The sequence below is a fragment of the Papio anubis genome, chromosome 2, assembly GCF_008728515.1.
Source record: "Papio anubis isolate 15944 chromosome 2, Panubis1.0, whole genome shotgun sequence".
Classification (NCBI taxonomy): domain Eukaryota; kingdom Metazoa; phylum Chordata; class Mammalia; order Primates; family Cercopithecidae; genus Papio; species Papio anubis.
Window position 1 is genome coordinate 156,427,769 of NC_044977.1, and position 21,657 is coordinate 156,449,425.

Below are 21,657 nucleotides of genomic sequence, written 5' to 3' on the forward strand. Positions count from 1 at the left end.
TGAGGCATCTCAGAGGAGATGAGAGCAAATGGACATTTTTCAAGCATCCACTACGCATCAACTGTTCTGCTGGGCACTGTACATATTTATTATGATCCAATCTTCATAATTCTACTAAAATGTAAGTTCTTATCCCCATTTTACATATTAGAGAACTGAGGCTCATAAAGTAAATACCTCACTTAGGTTACTACAATAATATGTTAGGAGCAGAGCCAGGGTTTAAATTTTGGTCTTAAATTTTTGGCTTTCCAAGCTTGTGCTCTTTGCATCACATTGGTGAAATTTTATATTAGGATCCCACCACTTGCATTATTAGCTGAAAAGAAAGAGTTCTGCTCATTGCTATTAATAATTGTATTTAGAATGTCATGTATTCTTGAAATAATTTCCCCCTAAATGAAATAAAAGTATCTTACTAAGATCTAGAATCATTTACTAGTGATTCTAATTCATCAGCTTTTGTAATATTTTTTATTTTGTTGCATTTTTAGGACATTAGGGGTTTACTAAAAGAATTTCAAAACAATATTTCTCCTTTCATCGTTACAATAGTCATGTGATGTAGCTAAGGCATAATATAATATCCCCTTTGACAGATAATGGAATGAAGCCTCAGAGAGGTAAAGTAACTCGACTCCAAGTTAACAACTGGGACCCAAAACTAAAATCAAGTTTTCTGGATCAAAATTCAGCCTCATCTTTATAACTGCTGAGGGGACCACCATTCAGAATTATCTCCTGTTAAGTCCTGTGCATTAGATTGTCTGTCATTAGAGCTACTGGCACTTGTTATCCTAAATGATTGGAAAGGTGATAAAAACACTGAAAAATAGAACAAGGAAAGAATGAGTTCACTGTGTTTATTATTATTGAAGATAATGATTGCTAGTACAGTAACGGATACCAAAAGCCAAAACAAACAAACAACAACAAAAAATGAATAATGAGGTCTAAGTGATGGTGCCTAATTTACTTACTAAAATAATTTTCTAGTACAGAGAACCAATATAGAATAGTAATGTAAATAATCATTATTTTTGGATAATAGAACCATAGCCTATGCAACTGGAAGAAAATGAGGAAGAACATGTGCTATCTTAAAGTGACACTAAAAGATTTTCTACCCACTCCCCTTCCCCTTCTTGGCCAAACTTTTGCTCTTCTAATTTCTCAGGGTAGAATATTCAGCTACAAAGCCATTTCACATCATTTTATTGGGGATGTCAATTTAGAAGCGCATAAACTTAATTGCTTAGCTCCTTGGTTTTCTGTTGTCTTCCATAATCCCTGGAATGGGTCAAATTCCATTTCAAAGGAAAAGGTTTTCAAAATGACAGGGCTAAAGTGAGAGACCCATGACCACTACTGACTAAGTCATGGGCCGGAAAGCCCTGGATTTGTGCCCAAAACATGTACCTCAAAGAGATCTAAGAAAATCTATGAAGACAAGGCAGGTATTCTTGTCCTCTCTGACTTGGAGTAGCAAGTTGTGAGTATGCTGGGGTGAGCCTCAGGCCCAAGTGGGCTGTGACTTCGCATTTTACAGATAACACTCAGACAATTAATGAATAGAATGCCAGCCTTGCCCTTGTCACCTGGGTCCTCTCTTCTTCTCTCCTCTTTGCCCACTGCTTGGCGCCTTGGCCACAGGGAATAAAGGAATGAAGACTTGACAGGTCACTTTGAAAAAGTCATTGCTGACCAGTAAAAAAAAAAAAAAAAAAAAAAAAAAAAAAGAAATGCTTCCAACAAAGGAAAGAGCTGGCCATGAGGAAAGGCGAGCACCTTGCACTCACAAGCAGAATCCATGGCTTTGAGCTTTTTCTCTATGCCCTTTTTTCTTTTCATCAAACGCCCAGATGGCATGTATTCTCTAAGTGAGCAATATTAGAAGTCGACATGGATCTTTTCGCTGAGAACCTTCCTTTCCTGTTTCTTACTCTCTAGCTTTCTCACAGAGAAAGAGCTTACTTGAATGCTTTTGTGGGAGGATTAAAATAAAATCTTCATTTCTGAAATCATTCCTGCATATTCCCCCTGCAGCTAGAATGCCTGCGGGGTGAGCATCAGCAGAGCAGCCTTTGATTAGCCATCCTCCTGGCCTTTCCCTTCCTCACTCAGCTGCTCTCCTTCCCCCTCGCTTTGACTTGGACTCACTCTCTCTTTTTCCTAGACATCCCTAGCCTATACTTGATGAGACTTTCTTGACTACCTTCAGATTGCCGAATTCAGCTTTCCCATAGGAAGTGTAATGTGATTGGCCCTGATAGTGCTGGTTTTGAGCTACCAGGGTCTTTAGAAACAAAAATCTTGCCTGTGTGCTCTTGGAGAGCTGAATTGAAGGGCCAAGTTTCCCTTACCCGGATAAACATTTTGCCTTACACAGATCTGCTAGATCCAGAGGCCTTCTTTGTGAGGGAATTCTGCTCTGTGTAGGGCCCGTGAGTCAAACCCTGCAACATTCTGGAGCCCTATTAGTCTGGGTCCATGGGACAAGATCCCCACCTTCCTTACCAATTACTGTAACAATGCACAGGACTCTTACAGAACTAGACAGAGATTTGCAGACTCCTAGAGTATCAAGGCTGGTAAGAGCTTTTGAAACCTGAGCAATTCCTGTTATTTAACATCTTGTGGTCACAGCTCTTTGAAGGCAATGCTTCTGCAAAGTTACATTGCCAACTCAGTGAATGCAACAACCAAGAGTTATAAAGATTGTTTGTTCGTTTTTTACATTTTTCTAAAATCTCACACTGCAAGTCTGAAATCAAGGCGTTCACAGGGCCAGTCTCTCTCTGAAACCTCCAGGGGAGAATCCTGACTTGCTTCTTCTAGTTTCTGGTGTTTGCCAGCAACCCTTGACATTCCTAGGCATCACCCAACCTCTGCCTCTGCCATCACATGGCCATCTTCTCCTTGTGTGTCTCTGTCTAATTTCCCCCTTCTTTGATGACTCCAGTGACTGGATGTAGACTTAATCCTAAGGCAGTATGACCTCATTCTTAACTTGATTACATCTGCAAAAACCCTATTTCCAAATAAGGTCACATTCACAGGAGTCAGACGTAAGGACTCCAATGTATCCTTTTGGGAGGGATACAATTCAACTGATCCCAAGGCCCCTCCAGAGCTAACACACCTTTCACACTCTCTTCCCAATACTGGCCAAGTCGGCCTCCTGTTCACCAGCCAGTAAGCACATCAAGTACTTTCTAGCCTCCTCAGTTCTGATGAGGCTTACATCTACCTCCGTTTCTTTCATTGTCTCTTGGGCCTTTTCTATGGGAGAGCAACTCCTCCCCTACCTGTGTTTGAGCTCAGGCTCCTCCAATTCCCTTCTTTCCTCCACACTCGGTCCTTGCTGGGCAAGCAGTGTCTGTGTCCAGCTCTGGGATCATTCCCATGAGGGAGGCACTGGTCATGCTCTTCCCCTAATCAACCCCTTTTCGTCCTTGGGCTTCAACACAAGTGTTCCTTCTTCAGGGTCTTGTGATACATGCTTGATATATGCGTCTCCACCATAGCACCTAACAATTGCAATTATATAATTACTTGCATAATTAGTTGTTTAATGTCTGTCTTTTCTGCTAGGAAGGAAACTTGAGGAGCTCAAGAACTACCTTTTTTGTTAACTGCAGTGTTATGCACATATTAGCCGCTTTAAAAATATGTATTGGCTAGGAGAACAGCCAGTAGAGGCACTGCATGGGCTGCATCCAGGTGACTGGCCCCTCCCACATGATGACAGGTATATGAGGAAGAGGGCTTTGCATATCACACCCCTGTGGGGCCCAGAATGGAGAGATGTATTTTCTGAGAAACCTAACCTACTCCTTGTTCCAGTCCCTGGGGTACAGGCTGGCTCAGGCTCTGAAATTCCATACTGATCCCACCCATGCTAATAATATACAGGCCTTACTAAGAATAATTATGCTGAGTCTTTTTCAAAAGGGAATTTCAGTCTGGGCCTGATCTCCCTAACTGAGCATTGGTGACAGAGTGACCCAGGGAGAGATATCAGAGCAAGGAGGAGCCAAATCTGCCTGAAGAAGAATTATTTGAGTGGTGGAGTAAAGGGTAGAGTGGCATTTGAATTATTTTACTCTCAGCTTAATTAATATTAGAGCAGAATTTCCAGGGGACAAGGACTCAGTTTTATCCTGGCTTCAATTAAAGGGTCTCCCTGTCTTTTCTTTGCTTGTCTTCATTCCTCTCCACTTTCCTACCCACCCAAGAGAGAGCCCTGCTACCCAAACTCAATGATTGAAAGATGAGTAAGAAATCATAATTTGAAAACTGCCTCATGAGGCAGGTCATGAATCAGAAAGAGAAGAAAAGTAGGATTTAAATGTAAAAACTGCTGGGAAGTGTAGGGAGAAGTAAAGCTGGACCTGGGGTCACTGGACAGAAAGCCAGTAAACCTTGCCCTTTCTGACAGATGAAGGTCATAGCCTCAGCCAAAATCTATCAGGCAGAGAGATCGACCCGACTGAGAAGCAGCTTCTTACAGTGGTGCAGCAAAGTGCAGACAGAAGGGGCTTTTTCCTGAAAATCTTGCAGAAAGGATTATCTTTGAGATAATTTGCTGCTTTCTTTGCACCTTTTATAATGTATTAAGTGCATTATTAAAAAATTCTGAAGCAGAGTACTGTTGCAGTCAAACTCACTGCTCAGTGGTAATGAGAGAAAAAAGCCCAGCTTTACCTGGTGCCTACTCGTAATGTTTGTGTCTGTACTTGTACGTTTCTGGGTAGCTCTGGGCGGTTGCCTGTAGTTCTGTGTGTACATCCCTCTGAATTTCACTGTGTATCTCTAACTATGCTTTGTGTAACAATGCATGCATAACTACACTATGCCCATTTCTCTCTCTCTCTGTGTGTGTGTGTGTGTGTGTGTGTGTGTATGTGTGTGTGTGTGTGTGTGCATGCGCTACTGATGGGCTGATGGGAGTTATTCATTGCAGGCTTTAGGGGAAGTTCACAAAGTCTTTTTGTCCTCATCACAGAGTTCCCCTAACCCTAGCCATTTTCTACCCATGAGGACTATGCATAGCACTGCTGGTCCCTGGTGGAGTGGCAATGTCTGGGCAGTGTGGACAGGGTGATGCCTACCCTCAGCACTGCCCTCAGTGCCCTGCTGCTACCAGGGACAGTGGTGGCAGGTCTGCTACTCATCTTGGCTGTGTCAAAGCCAAGAAGGTCTCAGGCTGTTTGTGGCACCCTCTTCTCCTGTGCAGGTCAGGTCTAGAGATGAGGTTTCACCATGTTGGCCAGGCTGGTCTCAAATTCCTGACCTCAAGAGATCTGCCCACCTTGGCCTCCCAAAGTGCTGGTATTACAGGCATGAGCCACCGTGCCTGGCTCAAGACTGAGGGTAATTTTTATCTGCTTGTCTCCAACTCCTTCATACCAATCCTCAGGATCTCCAGGGCTGATTTGACAGGTTTTTGCTTTTTCTTTTCCATAAAAAAGTGGACGGATGAGGGGGACAGGTTCAGACTCTGGGAAATGGGTTATTATGGGGGCAGACATGGCAGGATCAGAATGAGGGTTCCAGGACCTACAGGCAGATGCCAGTGTGGAGCTTTGTGCTGGTGGCGCCTACTGGCCCTGTGCCCTCGCTGTCTCCTCGGTCTCAGACAAATGTGATGGAGGCATCTGGGAAGCTGGGTCACAGTACAGGTGTTGCCATCCCGTGAAAAGATGCTGAAGCCCAAGTGTGGCCTGAGGCCTTCGTGCTTCCCTGGGCTTGGAGAAGGAGAAGTTCTAAGATGACCGAAAATATACTTTCTTTTCCAGCCTGACAGGATGGGGATTTGGTGTCAGATTTACTTGGCTTTTTGAGAAATACAGTAATTGACACTTCTTACAATGCAAGTTTGTGAAATACAATTTATCTTCCCTGAAACAGTTTCAATGCAGATTTTTCAAGTGTGCTCCAGGACTAGCAGGATCAGCACCATCTGGGAACTCACGTGACATGCAGATTCCTAGGCCCCTTCGGATCCATGAATCAGAAACTCTTGGGTGGGGTCCAGCAGTCTGTGTCTTTACAAGCCCTCCAGGAAGCTCTGGTCCCCAGGGAAGCATGAGAACCACAGGTTTCAATGGACACTAGTTTCTTTTCCCCTGTTATGTCTTGACAGGGTTTCCTCAGAATTTTCCCATGGTGATCCTGCCACAAGGTCCTCAATTTTCCTTTGTGAATATCAGCTTTTCTGGGTTTCTGGTGGCTGTCTGCCTTATTGTTTTGTTATAGAGTAACTGGAAATTGAGAAAGTTATAGGATCCTTTTCACTAGTTAGCTTTAAAATGTACATCTGGGCTGGGCGTGATGGCTCATGACTGTAATCCCAGCACTTTGGGAGGCCAAGGCTGGAGGATTATCTGAGGTCGTGAGTTCAAGACCAGCCTGACCAACATGGAGAAACCCTGTCTCTACTAAAAATACAAAATTAGCCAGGCGTGGTGGTGCATGCATGTAATCCCAGCTACTCGGGAGGCTGAGGCAGGAGAATCGCTTGAACCCAGGAGGTAGAGGCTGCGGTGAGCCAAGATCGCATCATTGCACTCCAGCCTGGGCAACAAGAGCAAAACTCTGTCTAAAAAAGAAAGAAAGAAAAGAAAACTGTACATCTGATATCTCTTGCCATGGACTAGGGATTCTGAGAGATGGGGAAGCGCTTATGGTAGCATCCATAACATTTACATAAGCTGTGACCAGGACGGAACTTGTCCTAGCATGGTTACCAGTTTACCAGATGGGTTTTTACAAATCTAACAAAATCATACAAACCCCATTTTATGGATGAGGAGACCTAGGCCCAAGTTCAGAAGGCATAGTGTGATCCAAACCCTGCATTCCTCATACCATGCCAGAGAACTATTTCACCACACCACACTGGGAAAGTTCCAGAAAGGGTCTTTTTGCCCCCTTCTCAGGTGACATTGCTGAACACAGGGATCAATTGGGCAGTACAGTATCATGAATGAAGGCCAAATTTTGTGGAAGGAAAGGCCCTACAGATTTCAGCATGGAAGCGATTGTGGCTGAAATGCATGCTCGCTCCCAGAAGCACAGTGAGGACAGAGGCTGCAGCTGAGACAATAATTCATGGGAATAATAGATAATGGGGGTGTGTGAGGTTGGTGGTGGTGAGATGAGGGTGCTGCCTACACCATGTCCTGGGATGACTGAAATTCATCACAGAACAAAGACCTCTGGAGCGTACATGAGCGGCAGGCCTGGCTTCCTCCAGCAGGTTCAGGATGGGCCGTGGCACCAGGTGCTCACGGAGATTACCCTTGTAGGAAGGCTGTCTCTTGCCCCATGAGGGGAGGCTGGACCCTTCATGCCTGGTGCCCTAGAGCAGTATAGGAAATGAGTCTGATGCAGATGGGGCAGATTCTAGAGGAAGTGGAACAGCTGAGCTGTCCCCACGTGGATCCAAGCAGTTAATGTGGGAAAGAGGGGCAGCAACAGCCAGGGCAATGTGAGGAAGAGCTGACAAAGGGAAAACGATCCAGGAAGGACAAGAGCACAGCTGGCAAATGGCCTGAGAGGAGGGGGCAGATGGCCAATGAATGGCTCTGTTTGCAGTTCCCAGAAGGAAACAGCAGCAAGGCAGAGGACATCAGCTGACATCAGAAGAGAGAAAGTAAGGAGGAAGGAGGAGGAACTGGTGGGCTTGGAAGAAAGTGAATCTCAGAAGTGGCAGAAACACAGAGTGTGGGAGGAACCGGGAGCTTGAGACAAGAGGAAGGAGCTGCAAGAGGAGTCAAAGGGGAAGGGGCTGAGGGAGATCAGAGGCACCTTGAAGACTTAATGCAATTCATGATAAAACAGGGAGGCCTGCAGAGAGCAAGGCTGTGCAGAAGGATCGAGCAAGGCTGGAGGCTTCTTAGAGAGACAACCTGGGGGCTCTGAAGGATGGGAAAGTTGACACTACTTTAGCAGAAGGAACTTGACTGAATACTAAGAAGGGAAAATTATGCTTACAAAGGGACTGGATGGGCCTCTTCCTACTGATCAGAAGAGAAAGAAAGCCATGCTGAAATAGAGCTTTTGATTTAACCAGCATAAAGCTGTTATCCAGAGATTTATGGGATCCTGTTGGGGCTCTGCCCACCAATGTCAGCTGATAAAAGGTAAAGATCAAGTTTGTGAGTGTGTACGTGAGCTCCAAATACAATCAGTTAATCAAAGATGTGACACCTTTCCTCGCATGTGTATGCCCTCTTTTCTCTTGGTAACATTAGACAGAACCAGTAATAATGAGAAAGTGACCTGTGAGGTCAAACATCAAGAACTGGTCTATAACAGAAGCATGGGAATGTTTATTTGAACACACATAACGGCATTCAGAAATATACCTGCCAAAAACAAAGCTGTGTAAACCATGCAAGTGTTCAGAGTCCAGCCCAGCTCATTTATCTGTTTCTCTTAAAGAGCAGGAATATCAGCAGCAGTTCAGAACTATTCGTTAGTTTAGTGGATTTATTCCAATCATAAGAAAGCACAAAGGTGCAAATTCTATCTGTTCATTATTTCAGGAGCTTTTTGGGAAGGAAATGCTCCTGGGGCTAGAAATAGCAATCTAAAACAGAGAAGGAACACCTGGGGGAAAGTACAGTGGAGAATTAAATCAGAGTGAGAGATGAAGGTTGAGGACCTGGTAGGAGAAACTAGAAAACTTTAATAGCTATTAACGAGGTCTTCACTTACAAAGTAAAACCAGATGTATTAGAAGATGGTGATGTTAAAAAGATCTTGAAAGAACTGCATAAAATAGGGGAATTATGATGGAGTAGAGAGGTCTTAAGTACTGTCTTAAAGAACTGCTGATTAGGGGGATAAGCTGAATGTTCCACTTTTGGTGTCAAGTATGTTTCTAACAAATGGACTCTCTAGCAAACAAGAGAAGAAAAACATAAGAGAAGGAAAAAGAAAATAAAGGAAAAATGAACTGAAGTTTCTGGAAACTGAACAGCACAGGGTTTCATCTTCTGTAGCTTTTCCCTAAGGGCAGCCATAGTCTGCTCAGTGGCTCAAACTGCAACAGAAAACCCCACCATCTTTCTGACTGGAGGAACCAAGGGAAGGAGTTCAGCACAATCAGGGCTGCTGGAGAGTTGAGGGAGAATCCCTAGAAACAAGATAACAAGGGAAAGGTAATACCAAATTCTGTGTATAAAGTCTTCCCAATTTTCTAGCTGAACCCTGAAACACGCATGTATAAGACAGATTGAAAACCATAAAAACTGGGGGCTGAGCTGTTGCCCACTGCAAACATGACAGAGTTTACAGGTTGAGTCTAACCAAGTTAATTTCCTGCTAAACCAAAAATACCAACACTCTGGTTCAGTGTAGCAGAATCCAATCACCACATCATAACACTCATGTTTATAATCCCAAACTTCTAGATGTGTAAAGAGCCAGGGAAATGTTTCCCATTTTAATGGGAAAAAAGCAAATAAGATGCTAATCCCAGGACCACGCAGATGTTAACATTATCAAATATTTTACAGTTGCTATTGTAGCTATGGTCAACGAGGTAAAGAAAAATATGCTTATGAATGATAAAAGGATAAAATATCTCGGCTGAGATTCTGAAACTATAAAAAAGGATTAATTAGAAAATATAGCTCTAAAAAACACAATTATTAGAAAAAAATCGCCGGAAGGGCTCAAAAACAAAACAAAGATGGCAAATGGTAAAATCAATGAGTTTGAAGATAGACCTGAAGAAGAGAAAGGAAAAATCAGGGAAAATAATGAACAGAACCTCAGGAACCTGTGGAACATTTTCAAAAGTTCTCCCTCTAAATAACTGCAGCCCTACCAGAAGGAGAAAAGAAAGAACAAAAATAATATTTGAAGAATATGGCTGAAAACTTTGCAAATATACAGAAAGACAGAAATTTACAGATCTTATAAAGCATAGAGAACCTCAAACAGGATAAATTTGGGGAAAAAAGTATGCTCAGGCATATCATAGTCAAGCTAAAAACTAAAGATAATGAGAAAATCTTGAAAGCAGCCAGAGAAATATGACACAGTATATATACGAATATATATGTATGTGTATATACATATATTTGTAAAAGAACAATGATTCAAGTAATTGTAGGATTTCTCATCGGAAGCCATGGTAACCACAAGACAATGAAACAATGTTAAAGTGATGAAAGAAAAACAAAACTATAAACCAGAATTGTATATTCAGCAAAAATATATTTCAGTAATAAATGCAAAATATAGACATTTCTCTGATAAAGGAAAACTAGGAGAATGCATTGCCAGAGACCTGCACTACAAAAAATGTTAAAGGTATTTCTTCAGACTGAAGGAATGATGCCAGAGGGAAACTTGGATCTTCAGGAATAAAGGAAGAACAAGAGAAATGATAACTATTCTGAGTCAATGAAAAACATTTTCCTCTTGATTTCTTTAAAATACACATGGCTGTTTAAAGCAAAAATTGTAACATTGTCTTTAGGACTATAAATGTATGTAGATGGAACATATATAACAATGATAACATCCCACAATGATAACATAGTGGGAGGGATGGGTAAATGGATCTATATGATATGATTATGTGTGGTCTCTATATTTTATGTAAAGTGGGAATATGAACCCTAAGTAGACTAGGAAAAATTCAGATGTATATATTATATAAGCATATATTATATATTATTATGTTAATTCTAGAGTAACTCTGAAAAAAGTAAATGCAAAGAAGTAAAGCTGAAAATCAAGAATAAGTAAAAGTTAAGTGCCTATCCATCTCTGCCTGTACATGGGGTGGGGAGGGATGCAATACCACCTTGTCTCTGTGCCTCACCCAAGGGCCAATAGAGCCAGTGGCAAAGATGACAGCTGACTTGGACTCTACAGAGAATCCTTTGCTGGGCCTTTGGGAGGAAAAGAGGGAAAAGTAAAGCCAGAGAAACAGGCTTTCTAGAACATCACAAAGGACCAAAGTTGAGCAGGGAGTCTGGCACACTGTGGGGCCAGAGAGGGACTCACAGTGTCCTAAGCATTGGACTCAGAGTCTGGAGAACGAGACTGAAGGGCCAAAGCTGCCGCTGCAATAGCACGCTGTGTGGCTTGAGTAACTCATTTGACCACTCTGGGCCATGGATTCCTCATCCAAAAGTGAGGAGGTTGGGTTTACGGCAAATTCTTATTTCTTAATTGACTGTCAGGAGGAAAGGGACAATTGGACAGCTACTGTTCCTACCTTATGTACATCTGTATTGGCAAACTGGGCTCCTTCATGTCCAGAACCAGGCTCTTTTCCCATTCTATCCTTTCCGAAATGAAGTACATTTGCACCCACTGTTTTGTTTCTCTTTGTATGCCAACAATGACTCCTAAATGTGCATCTTCATTTGGACTTCTCCTCTACGCACCAAACGCACATATTCAGCTGCCTATTCAGCAGCTCTACTGAGCTATCCCACAGACACATAAAAGTCAAAATGGTTTAAACAAGTGTCTCTCAGAATTTTGTAAGTATCAAAATCATATGCAAAATTTTAGTAACAGTGAAAAAGTCCAGATTCTATTCTACTTCAATGAGTCTGTGCCTCTGTGCTCTGTATTAACTCTCCAGGTAAATCTGATACTCAATGACATTTGAGAATTTGAAAATTGAGAATTTGAGAATAACTATTCTGAATCAAATCCACAATCTATTCCTAACTCTTCTACTCCTTCAACCAATTTCTCTCCAGCATCCTCACTCTCAGAGAATGGAGCTGTCATCCATCCAGAGGCGCAGGCTGGATACTTGGAGTCATCCTCTGCCATCTGCCACTCTCACCTGTAAGTGCCATCTGCTGTCAAGTCCTTCTGCATCACCCCATTGGAACTTCTGGGCTTCATTCGCTGCATCCCAGCCCCATTGCCCTATAGCGTCCTGATGCATCTTCCCGTCTCTACTAGTGCCTCTCCCACCCATCCTCCACGCTGCAGTCAAGGTAAATTTAAAAATATATGTATTTTATTTGAGACAACTTCAAATATCTACAAAAGTTGCAGTTGCAAGACTACTACAATTAATGCCTGTACACTCTTCACTCAGGCACCCTACAATTGTCCCAGAGATGTCCTGGTAAGGATCACATGGCATACCCAGTGTCCTGCCTCTCAATCTGGAGCAGTTTCTCAGTCTCCTTGACTTTCATGACCTTCACATTTTTGAAGCACATAGGCCACACATTTAATAGAATGTACCTCAATTTGAGGTAGTCTGATGTTTTCTCATGATGAGACCCAAGTTATAAATTTTGAACAGAGTATTGCAAGTGTTATGTTCTTTTCATTGCATCCTCTGAGCTGTACAGAATATCTACCTGTCCTGTTACTGCTGGTGTTAACTTTAATCACTTGATTCAGACGGCATTTGCCAAACTTCTCTGTAAAGCTACTTCTTCCATCTTTGTAATAAATAAATATTTTGGGGGGAGATACTTTGAAGATACGTAAAATCCTGTTTCTCTCCTGATGTTCCTCTCAAGTTTTAGCATCCACTGACGTTTCTTATCTGAATTAGCTATTAATCTGGTGGTTGCCAACTAGTGAATTTCTAATATCATCATTCTTTCCTCTACAGGGAAGAGCTTTCTCTGGTTTCTATTTATTTGTTCATTTATATGCATATTAGTGTGGACTCAATAGTCCCCATCTTATTCAGTAGATTATAACTTGTTACTATTATTACATGTTGTGAGGCTCAAATTATCCAGATTTGGACATTTGGAGGCCCTTCAAGCTGGATGTTGTTTTTTTTTTTAATATGTGCTCATTATTCTTTGAGTACTTTCTCATTTTCTGGCACAAAAAAAAGACGTGTTGGTCTCATTTCACATTTTCCCTGTCCAGGCCTTGGAAGGGGCCACGTCTCTAATGAGTCCTGGTTGGTTTTAGGGGAATATATGGAATCCAAGATCTGAGTGCCAGCTGTACTCCTTGCTATGTAGATGTTACTGCTTCAAAGCCACTCTCACCCTATATTTATTTCTCCATTTCTATATACTTAAAACCACCAGTTCACACTAATACCTCCAATTTTGATTCCACAGCATACAATTCATTCTACCTTTTATGCTTTCCATATTTATACCTCTGTTCCTACAGTTCACATTATTTCCAATTTATTTTTAAATCTCCCTGTATATAGCTTATCTCTCAATCTTTCTGAGCCAGTAGCCCGTTCACATGTGGGTCCGGATATCTGCTAGGGCTTGCCTCCCTTGTTTAGAACATCTACCCTGGTTGAGTCTGCTTAATGGCTTTTTTGGTGAAAGAAAACAGGAAGAAATCCAAGAAAGTTATTTCTAAAGAAGGCAAGGAAAGAGATTGGAAGGAAAAGGCTAAAGAAAAGCCAGGTTATTTTTCCAAAATTCAAAACCATCACTTTCGAACCACACGTGTGCATCTCTCTGTGTGCACAGCACACACACACGCACACACACACAACTCGAGAAAGGTTTACCATCGCTCTAAGGCTGCAACTCCTATCACAAGGGTTTGGGGAAAGATCCTACATGATGGATGCCACAGGCCTCCTTGGATACTTCCTCCCTAATTCTCCAAATGCCCTAAATAGGGGTCCCTTCTGAGTTCTACCCCATCTTCCCTCTTGCCACAGGGCATTTGTATATGCTACCTCTCTGCCTCTGTAGTCCAACTTGCCACATTTAGTTGGGGCAGAATGCTATAGACTGAATGTTTATGTGTCCCCCAAATTCATATGTTTAAGTCCTAATCCCCAGTTGGATGATATTTGAAGGTGGAGCCTCTGGGAGGTGATTGCAGTTAGTTTATGTCATGAGGGTGGAGCCCCCAAGATGGGACTCACGTCCTTATAAAAGAGGAAGAGGCAAGATCCCTCTCTGTGCACATGCCAACAAAAGGCCATCTGAGGACATAACCAGGAATAGGGCCCTCAATAAGAATCCAACCGTGCTACTTAGCATCTTGATCTTGCACTTCCAAGCCTACAGATGATAAGAAATAAATGACCGCTGTTTAAGCCATCCGGTGTGTGGCAGTTTGCCATGGGAGCCCAGGCTGACTAAAATAGTGACTATTCTTTAAATCTCTGCTGTAGCACCATCTCTTCCTCTGGAAGCCCTCCTAGACACAGTTAGGCCACTCTGTTATCTATTGTTTTATTCATGCTCTCACAAAACATAGTGGCCCTTATTTCAGTTGGTAATTATGCACTAATTTGGGCATGTGTTTGATTAACGTTCCCAGTCCTCACTTAACTGAGAGCAGTAACAATGTCTCCTTTTGATCATAATTATGTCCCCTCAGCTTGTGGCCTAATGTTGACACATAGTAGATACTCAATAAATATTTGTCATGTGAATAAATTGTTTGTAGTTTTAGAAAAAATATTTGCTTAATAATCAAACATAATTTTTTCTATTTTGAAAAAAAGGCAAAGTGTGAAGAAATGATATTAAAATGTAGTGAGATAGGTGGCCATATGACTGTGTAGAATCCTGAAAACTCTTAGGCCTAGAAGTATAATAAGCTCTATCATCTAGAAAGACACTTATAAAATCACAGCAAGTAATCTAAATAATGTGTACAGAAAAATAATGTGGGAAATCCTTTACTGAAGAAACTTTTAATGTCATGTATATGTAAATGGTATATTTGGCTCACATCATTATTTAGGTGATTCAGGATCATTGAAATGTTAATCTTCCCAAAGAGAGAGTAGAATTTCAGTTAAAATCCACATGTGAGTGTTCATGTATGTGTGCATATTTTGAAACTGGACAGGAAGATTTTAAATTGTACTTGAAAGAAAAGATATTTGAGAACAGTCAAGGAAGCTTTTAAAATCTATTTTAATGGATAATGGATAAGGATAATGAAGGATAACTTGCTTTACCCATACAGTAAGACTTTTTTTTTTTTTTTTTTTTTTTTTGAGACGGGGTTTCCCTCTTGTTGCCCAGGCTGGAGAGCAATGGCGCAATCTTGGCTCACTGCAACCTCTGCCTCCCAGGTTTAAGCAATTCTCCTGCCTCAGTCTCCCAAGTAGCTGGGATTACAGGCATGAGTCACCATACCCAGCTAATTTTTTGTATTTAGTAGGGTAGGGGTTTCACCATGTTGATCAGACTGGTCTCGAACTCCTGACCTCAGGTGATCCACCCACCTCGGCCTCCCAAAGTGCTGGGATTACAGGCGTGAGCCACCATGCCCAGCCTAGAGTAAGATTTTTAATAATATTACTATAATCAGAATATAGACAGGAAAACTTTTGCTAGCATTATTATAATCATGACAACATAGTTGAGCATAAGAATAAATAGATTAAAAAAGCAGAATTGAGAATCAAACCATAGTTCATATAATGAACTTAATATGTCAAGGATGATGTGTGATTCAATAAAATGAATAATATATTTAATAAGTAGTGTTGGCATAATTGTTCACCTGAACAAAACAGTGTGAGAATATACCTCCCAATACATAGTCAAAAATGAATTCCAGAATATTTCTGGTGTCTGTCAATAAGAGAATGGACAAATAAACCATGGAATATTACTTAGCAATAAAAGGAATAAACTCCTGCTTCACACACAACATGAACGGTTCTCTTAAACATAATGCTAAGTGAAAGCAACCAGATGCAAAAAAGCATATGCTGTATGACTCCACTTATATGAAGTTATAAAACCAACTGATGGTCAAAAAAATTAGAACAGTGGTTGCTTCTGGGTGTGGATGTGGGTGAAGATGCAATGGGGAGGGATGAGGTTGTGGGGGCTTCCTGGTTTGATGGCAATTTTCTGTATCTTGATGAGAGTTTGGGTTACACAGTTGTGTGCATTTTTAAAACCTCTATAAATGTACACTTGAGACTTGTGAGTTTCACTCTACGCACATTTTACCTTAAAAAAGAACCTTAAACAAATACATGTGAGAGACATGTATGCTAAAGTGGCTAGGGGTGATATGTAATGATGTATGCAAGTCACTTGGAAATACAACAAAACAATAGATGGTGTGATGGATGGGCAGAGGGATGGGTAGACGAATAGTTACATGATAAAGCAAATGTACCAAGATATTAATTCTAGAATCTAGGTGGTAGGTATATGACTGTTCTCTGCCAAATTCTATCAAGTTCTCTGTGTGCTTGAAATTTTTCAAAATAAAATTGTGGGAAAAATAAATACATTTCACAGGTACTAAATATTCAAATATAAAACAAACACCCTTCCCAATAAAATAGCCCAGGACACTAGGAAATATTTTATAGCCTTGGAGTGAACATAACTTTTAAAATAAACCAGGTAACCCAAGAAGACATAGCTATTTCATGAATGTTAACCACTTTATAAGCCAGAGGATATCATAAACAATATAAAAGAATAACAGATGGGGGAAAAGATAAATTATATCACACAGGGCAGGCAAAGGAGTAATGTCTGTAATATAAAGAGACTTTCTATAAGTTTCTAAGAGATCAACAAACAACCCAGTAGAAAAATAGATAAGGACGGGGCCGGGCGCGGTGGCTCAAGCCTGTAATCCCAGCACTTTGGGAGGCCGAGACGGGCGGATCACGAGGTCAGGAGATCGAGACCATCCTGGCTAACACGGTGAAACCCCGTCTCTACTAAAAAATACAAAAAACTAGCCGGGCGCGGTGGTGCGCCTGTAGTCCCAGCTACTCGGGAGGCTGAGGCAGGAGAATGGCGTGAACCCGGGAGGCGGAGCTTGCAGTGAGCTGAGATCCGGCCACTGCACTCCAGCCTGGGCGGCAGAGTGAGACTCCGTCTCAAAAAAAGAAAAATAGATAAGGACATGTACAAACAATAGAAGAGAAAACACAAATCCCTGCACCATGTGAAAAGATATCAATATCACTAGCAGTCAGTTGAAAATGTAAATTAAAACAAAATGATGCTATTTATACACAATGGAATACTATTCAGCCATAAAAATGGATGAGATCCTGTCATTTGCAACAACACGGATGCAACTGAAGGTCATTATGTTAAATGAAATAAGCCAGGCACAGAAAGATAAACATCATATGTTCTCACTTATTTGTGGGATCTAAAAATTAAAACAATTGAACTCATGGAGATAGAGAGTAGAAGGATGGTTACCAGAGGTTGGGAAGGGTGGTTGGGGAGGCGGATGGTGTAGGGGGTATGGTTAAATACCAAAAAAAAAAAAAAAAAAAAAAAAAAAAAACACCAGGAAAAGTGAATAAAACCTACTATTTGACAGCAAAACAGGGTAACTATAGTCAATAATAATTCAATTGTAATTTTAAACTGAAAGAGGCTGGGCATGGTGGCTCATGCCTATAATCCCAGCACTTTGGAAGGCCGAGGCAAGTGAATCACTTGAGGCCAGGATTTCGAGACCAGCCTGGCCAATATGGCAAAATCCCTTCTCTACTACAAATACAAAAAAAAAAAAAAAAAAAAGTTAGCAGTGCATGGTGGTGCACACCTGTAGTCCCAGCTACTCGGGAGGCTGAGGCAGGAGAATCGCCTGAACTCAGGAGGCAGAGGCTGCAATGAGCCGAGATCGCGCCACTGCACTCCAGCCTGTATGACAGACTAAAGACTGTCTCAAAAAATGAATAAATAGGCCAGGTGCAGTGACTCACGCCTATAATCCCACCGGCACTTTGGGAGGCCAAGGTGGCCAGATCAGCTGAGGTCAAGAGTTCGAGACCAGCCTGGCCGACATGGCGAAAACCCATCTCTACTAAAAATACAAAAACATTAGCTGATCATGGTGGTGGGTGCCTGTAATCCCACCTACTTGGGAGGCCGAGGCAGGAGAATCTCTTGAACTCTGGAGGTAGAGGTTGCAGTGAGCTGAGATCATGCCATTGCACTCCAACCTGGATGACAAGAGTGAAACTCCATCTCCAAAAATTAAAAAAATAAAATAAAAAATCAATTAAGATAACTAAAAGGGATTGTATGTAACACAAAGGAGATATGCTTGAGAGAATGAATACCACGTTTTCCATGATGTATTATGCATTGCATGCCCGTATCAAAACATCTCATAAACGTTTTACATATATACACCTGCTGTGTACCTACAAAAATTAAAAATCAAAAAATTAAATTTAAAAATTTTAAAAATGTAGACATATGTGAAATTTTAAAATGAGGCATCATTTTTCATTGTTGGAGCAGCAACCCTTTGTGAGGGTTGATCACCTCCAGGTCTGGTGAGGATGCTGAAGCCCAGCACCATACATTCCCGGTAGAGTGTGAATGTTTGCTAACTTTCAGAAAAGTAATCTTGGCAGCAATGATGCCCAAAAGACACCCCAGATCACAGAGGAATAGGCATAATATGATCCAAATTTTGTAGAATAAAAATGTTCAAATTTTTGACCGAAGAGAAAAATGCCAAAGAAGGCACGCCTAATTGTTGAAATTGGCAGGTGTAGATAAACTGTGGTCTGAAAGCTAAACTTGGCTGGTCCCTTTTTTAATAGTCCATGAGCTAAGAATGACATTTATAACTTCTTACGGGGTTAGTTACATTCTAAATGGTTATATAATTATCTACATGATATCCTTCATTTTGCCTCTTAGGCAGCAAAGCCTAAAATATTTATTAGACAGCCCTTTGAGAAAAACTTTACCAATCCCTGCCTCAGGGGAATTTTAGTTTATTTTTTATTCTTTTTCTTTTAAAATTTTACTTTAAGTTCTGGAATACATGTGCAGAACATGCAGGTGTGTAACATAGGTATACGTGTGCCATGGTGGTTTGCTGTACCTATCAACCCATCATCTAGGTTTTAAGCCCTGAATGCATTAGGAATTTGTCCTAATGCTCTCCCTCCCCTTGCCCCTCACCCGCTGACAAGCCCTGGTGTGTGATGTTCCTCTCCCTGTGTTCATGTGTTCTCGTTGTTCAACTCCCACTTATGAGTGAGAACATGTAGTGATTGGTTTTCCATTCCTGTATTAGTTTGCTAAGAATGATGGTTTCCAGCTTCATCCATGTCCCTGCAAAGGACATGAACTCGTTCTTTTTTATGGCTCCATAGTATTCCATGGTGTATATGTGCCACATATACAGTCTTTATCCAGTCTATCATTGATGAGCATTTGGGTTGGTTCTGAGTCTTTGCTATTGTAAATAGTGCTGCAAAAAACATATATGTGCAGGTGTCTTTATAGTAGAATGATTTATAAACCTTTGGGTATATACCCAGTAAAGGATTGCTGGGTCAAATGGTATTTCTGGTTCTAGATCCATGAGGAATCACAACACTGTCTTCCACAATGGTTGAACTAATTTACACTCCCACTAACAGTGTAAAAGCGTTCCTATTTCTCCACAGCCTCACCAGCATCTGTTGTTTCCTGACTTTTTAATGATTGCCATTCTAATTGGCATTTCCTTTTACTTCTCTGTATTGTTTTGATTTTTGTAATAATCATGCATTACTTTCACAGGTTTAAAGAGGATGGACAGGTAGACAGGTAAGTAGGTAGATCAGTCACTTTGGGTGCTGTTGAAATGGATGTAAGGAGACAAAAGGAAACCAGGGACACCAGTTAGGAAGCCACTGTAACAATCCAGGTGAAAGGGAATAGTGCTTTGGAATAGATTGGGGGAAGCAGAGATGGAGACAGAGGGATAGATTTTTTGGTACCCTATGGGGGTCGCTGAGGGATTTAAAATAGATGGACACAGAAAGAAATCAAAGATCATTCCTAGGTTTCATCTTTTAGTTAAGTGGTGCCAACTACTGAGATGGAGGGACTAGGGAGAGGATATTGGAGAGTAAATCCCAAGCTCTATTTTGGGCTTGTTAAAGTTCTAAATGAAATTGTGTGAACTAAGCAGTTGGATATAGATGATTAGTGCTGCTCAGAATGTAGAGGGGGAGGCTGAGCAGGAAATACAAGTTTAAGAGTACTCATCGTGTAGACAGTACTTAGAGCTATTTGGAAGCAATACAGAGAGAAGAGAGAAGGGGATCAAGAGTCTACCTGGTGACACAGCGCCCAATCCAGCTGCAGATCAAAGTCCTCATGCATGCCTGGGGTCTGCTCTCTGCTGACAGATGCCTCTGGTGCCACTGTCTACCTGCTTGGATTCCCTCAAATCAGCTGTTCCAAAATTTCCTCTTCCCAAGGAACACTATAGCTTCATAAGAGACACTGTCCCTTCCTCACAGTCCAAGCCCAAATGCTTGCTTTCTTGCTTGAACAACCAGCTACTATGGCTTCTCCCGGCTGGATAGTCCTCCTGGCATCTTGATCTCTCAGTGGAGAGCTCAGTTCAGATCCCATTCCCTCCCAGTGTGCTCTGCCACAGTTCCCAGCCACACAGAGTCCCCTTTCACTCATGCCATGCTTCTACTTGAGAATGCCAAGAAGGACTCACCAAGGAGCTGGTGTAGGTGGGATCTGAGGTGTCATCCTGGAGGTAGCGGGAGAGGCCAAAGTCGGACACCTTGCACACCAGGTTACTGTTGACCAGAATGTTCCTAGCAGCCAGGTCCCGGTGCACATAATTCATCTCGGCCAGGTACTTCATGCCAGCAGCGATGCCCCTGAGCATACCCACAAGCTGGATCACGGTGAACTGCCCATCATTTTGCTGTAATAAGACATAGAGGGCATTGGGATCAAGACGGGCTTCAGTGGTTAAGCAGAGGGAGAGATGCTGTGGCCCTGCTGCTTGTCAGCTTCCATCTGCTCCAGGCCGAGCCACATACTGCATCCTCCTGCCTCCCCCACTCCCATCCCCCATCCCTCTCCATGAATGCTTTGTTCTCTTCTCCTTGCCAAGCCCTGTCAATTTTGTCTCCAAATTACATCTGAAACCCATCTACTTCTTTCCATCTCCACTGCCGCCAGTCCAACCAAGTTGCTGCCATCCATCACCTATAACAGCCTCCTTGCCCGCCCCCCAATCCATTCTCTCCAGCCAGAGCCATCTTTTTAAGACATAAATCAGGCCATGTCAGTCCCTGGCTTAAAAATATCTAATAGCCTCCCATTGCATTAAGAAAAATCTCCAAACTCCTTAGCATGGTCCACGAGACCGCTTGGGATCAGCTACTGCCTTACCTTAGGCCACCATATCCATCACTAATGTACTAAAGCCACAGTGACTGGCACCCTTTCTTCTTTTCCAAAACAAACTCTTCCTGACTTAGGGCCCTTAGCATGTGCTATTTCCTCTGTTTTCCCTCCAACAATCGACATCTACTCGCCCTTCAGTTCTCCGCTTAAATATCACTTTCTTAGAGAGGGAACCCTTTAACTGCCCCCTCCCTCAAATACGACTAGCACTTTCTGATGACAATGTTTAGTGCATGCTCTTAGTCTTCTTCTTAGCACATATCACAAGTTTTAATCGTATGTGTGTATCTGTCTGTCTGTCTGTCTCTGCTGCTTGATTTTATACACTTTGAGGACAAAAACTCTGTCTTCTTTGGTCACCATAGTATTATCAGTGCTGTAAACTTTAAGGTAGATAGAAAATCTTAATACACATAAGTTGAATGAATGATGAACACATCTTTTCCTCTTTCCAAAATCAAGCGTGTAAAGCACCTTCTCTGGGTAATCCCAGGGCTTTCAGCCTTTAGACTGGTATAAC

At 41.9% G+C, this 21,657-nt stretch overlaps 1 protein-coding gene across 1 annotated transcript in view; it reads right to left on the bottom strand.

The window, feature by feature from the left end:
• EPHB1 (EPH receptor B1) overlaps positions 1-21,657 on the bottom strand; it is a 443,566-nt gene that overhangs the window by 32,022 nt on the left and 389,887 nt on the right. Inside the window, exon 12 of the mRNA XM_003895080.5 lies at positions 20,434-20,649. Within this exon, the coding sequence (XP_003895129.1) occupies positions 20,434-20,649 (216 nt within the window). The remainder of the gene's footprint in view (positions 1-20,433; positions 20,650-21,657) is intronic.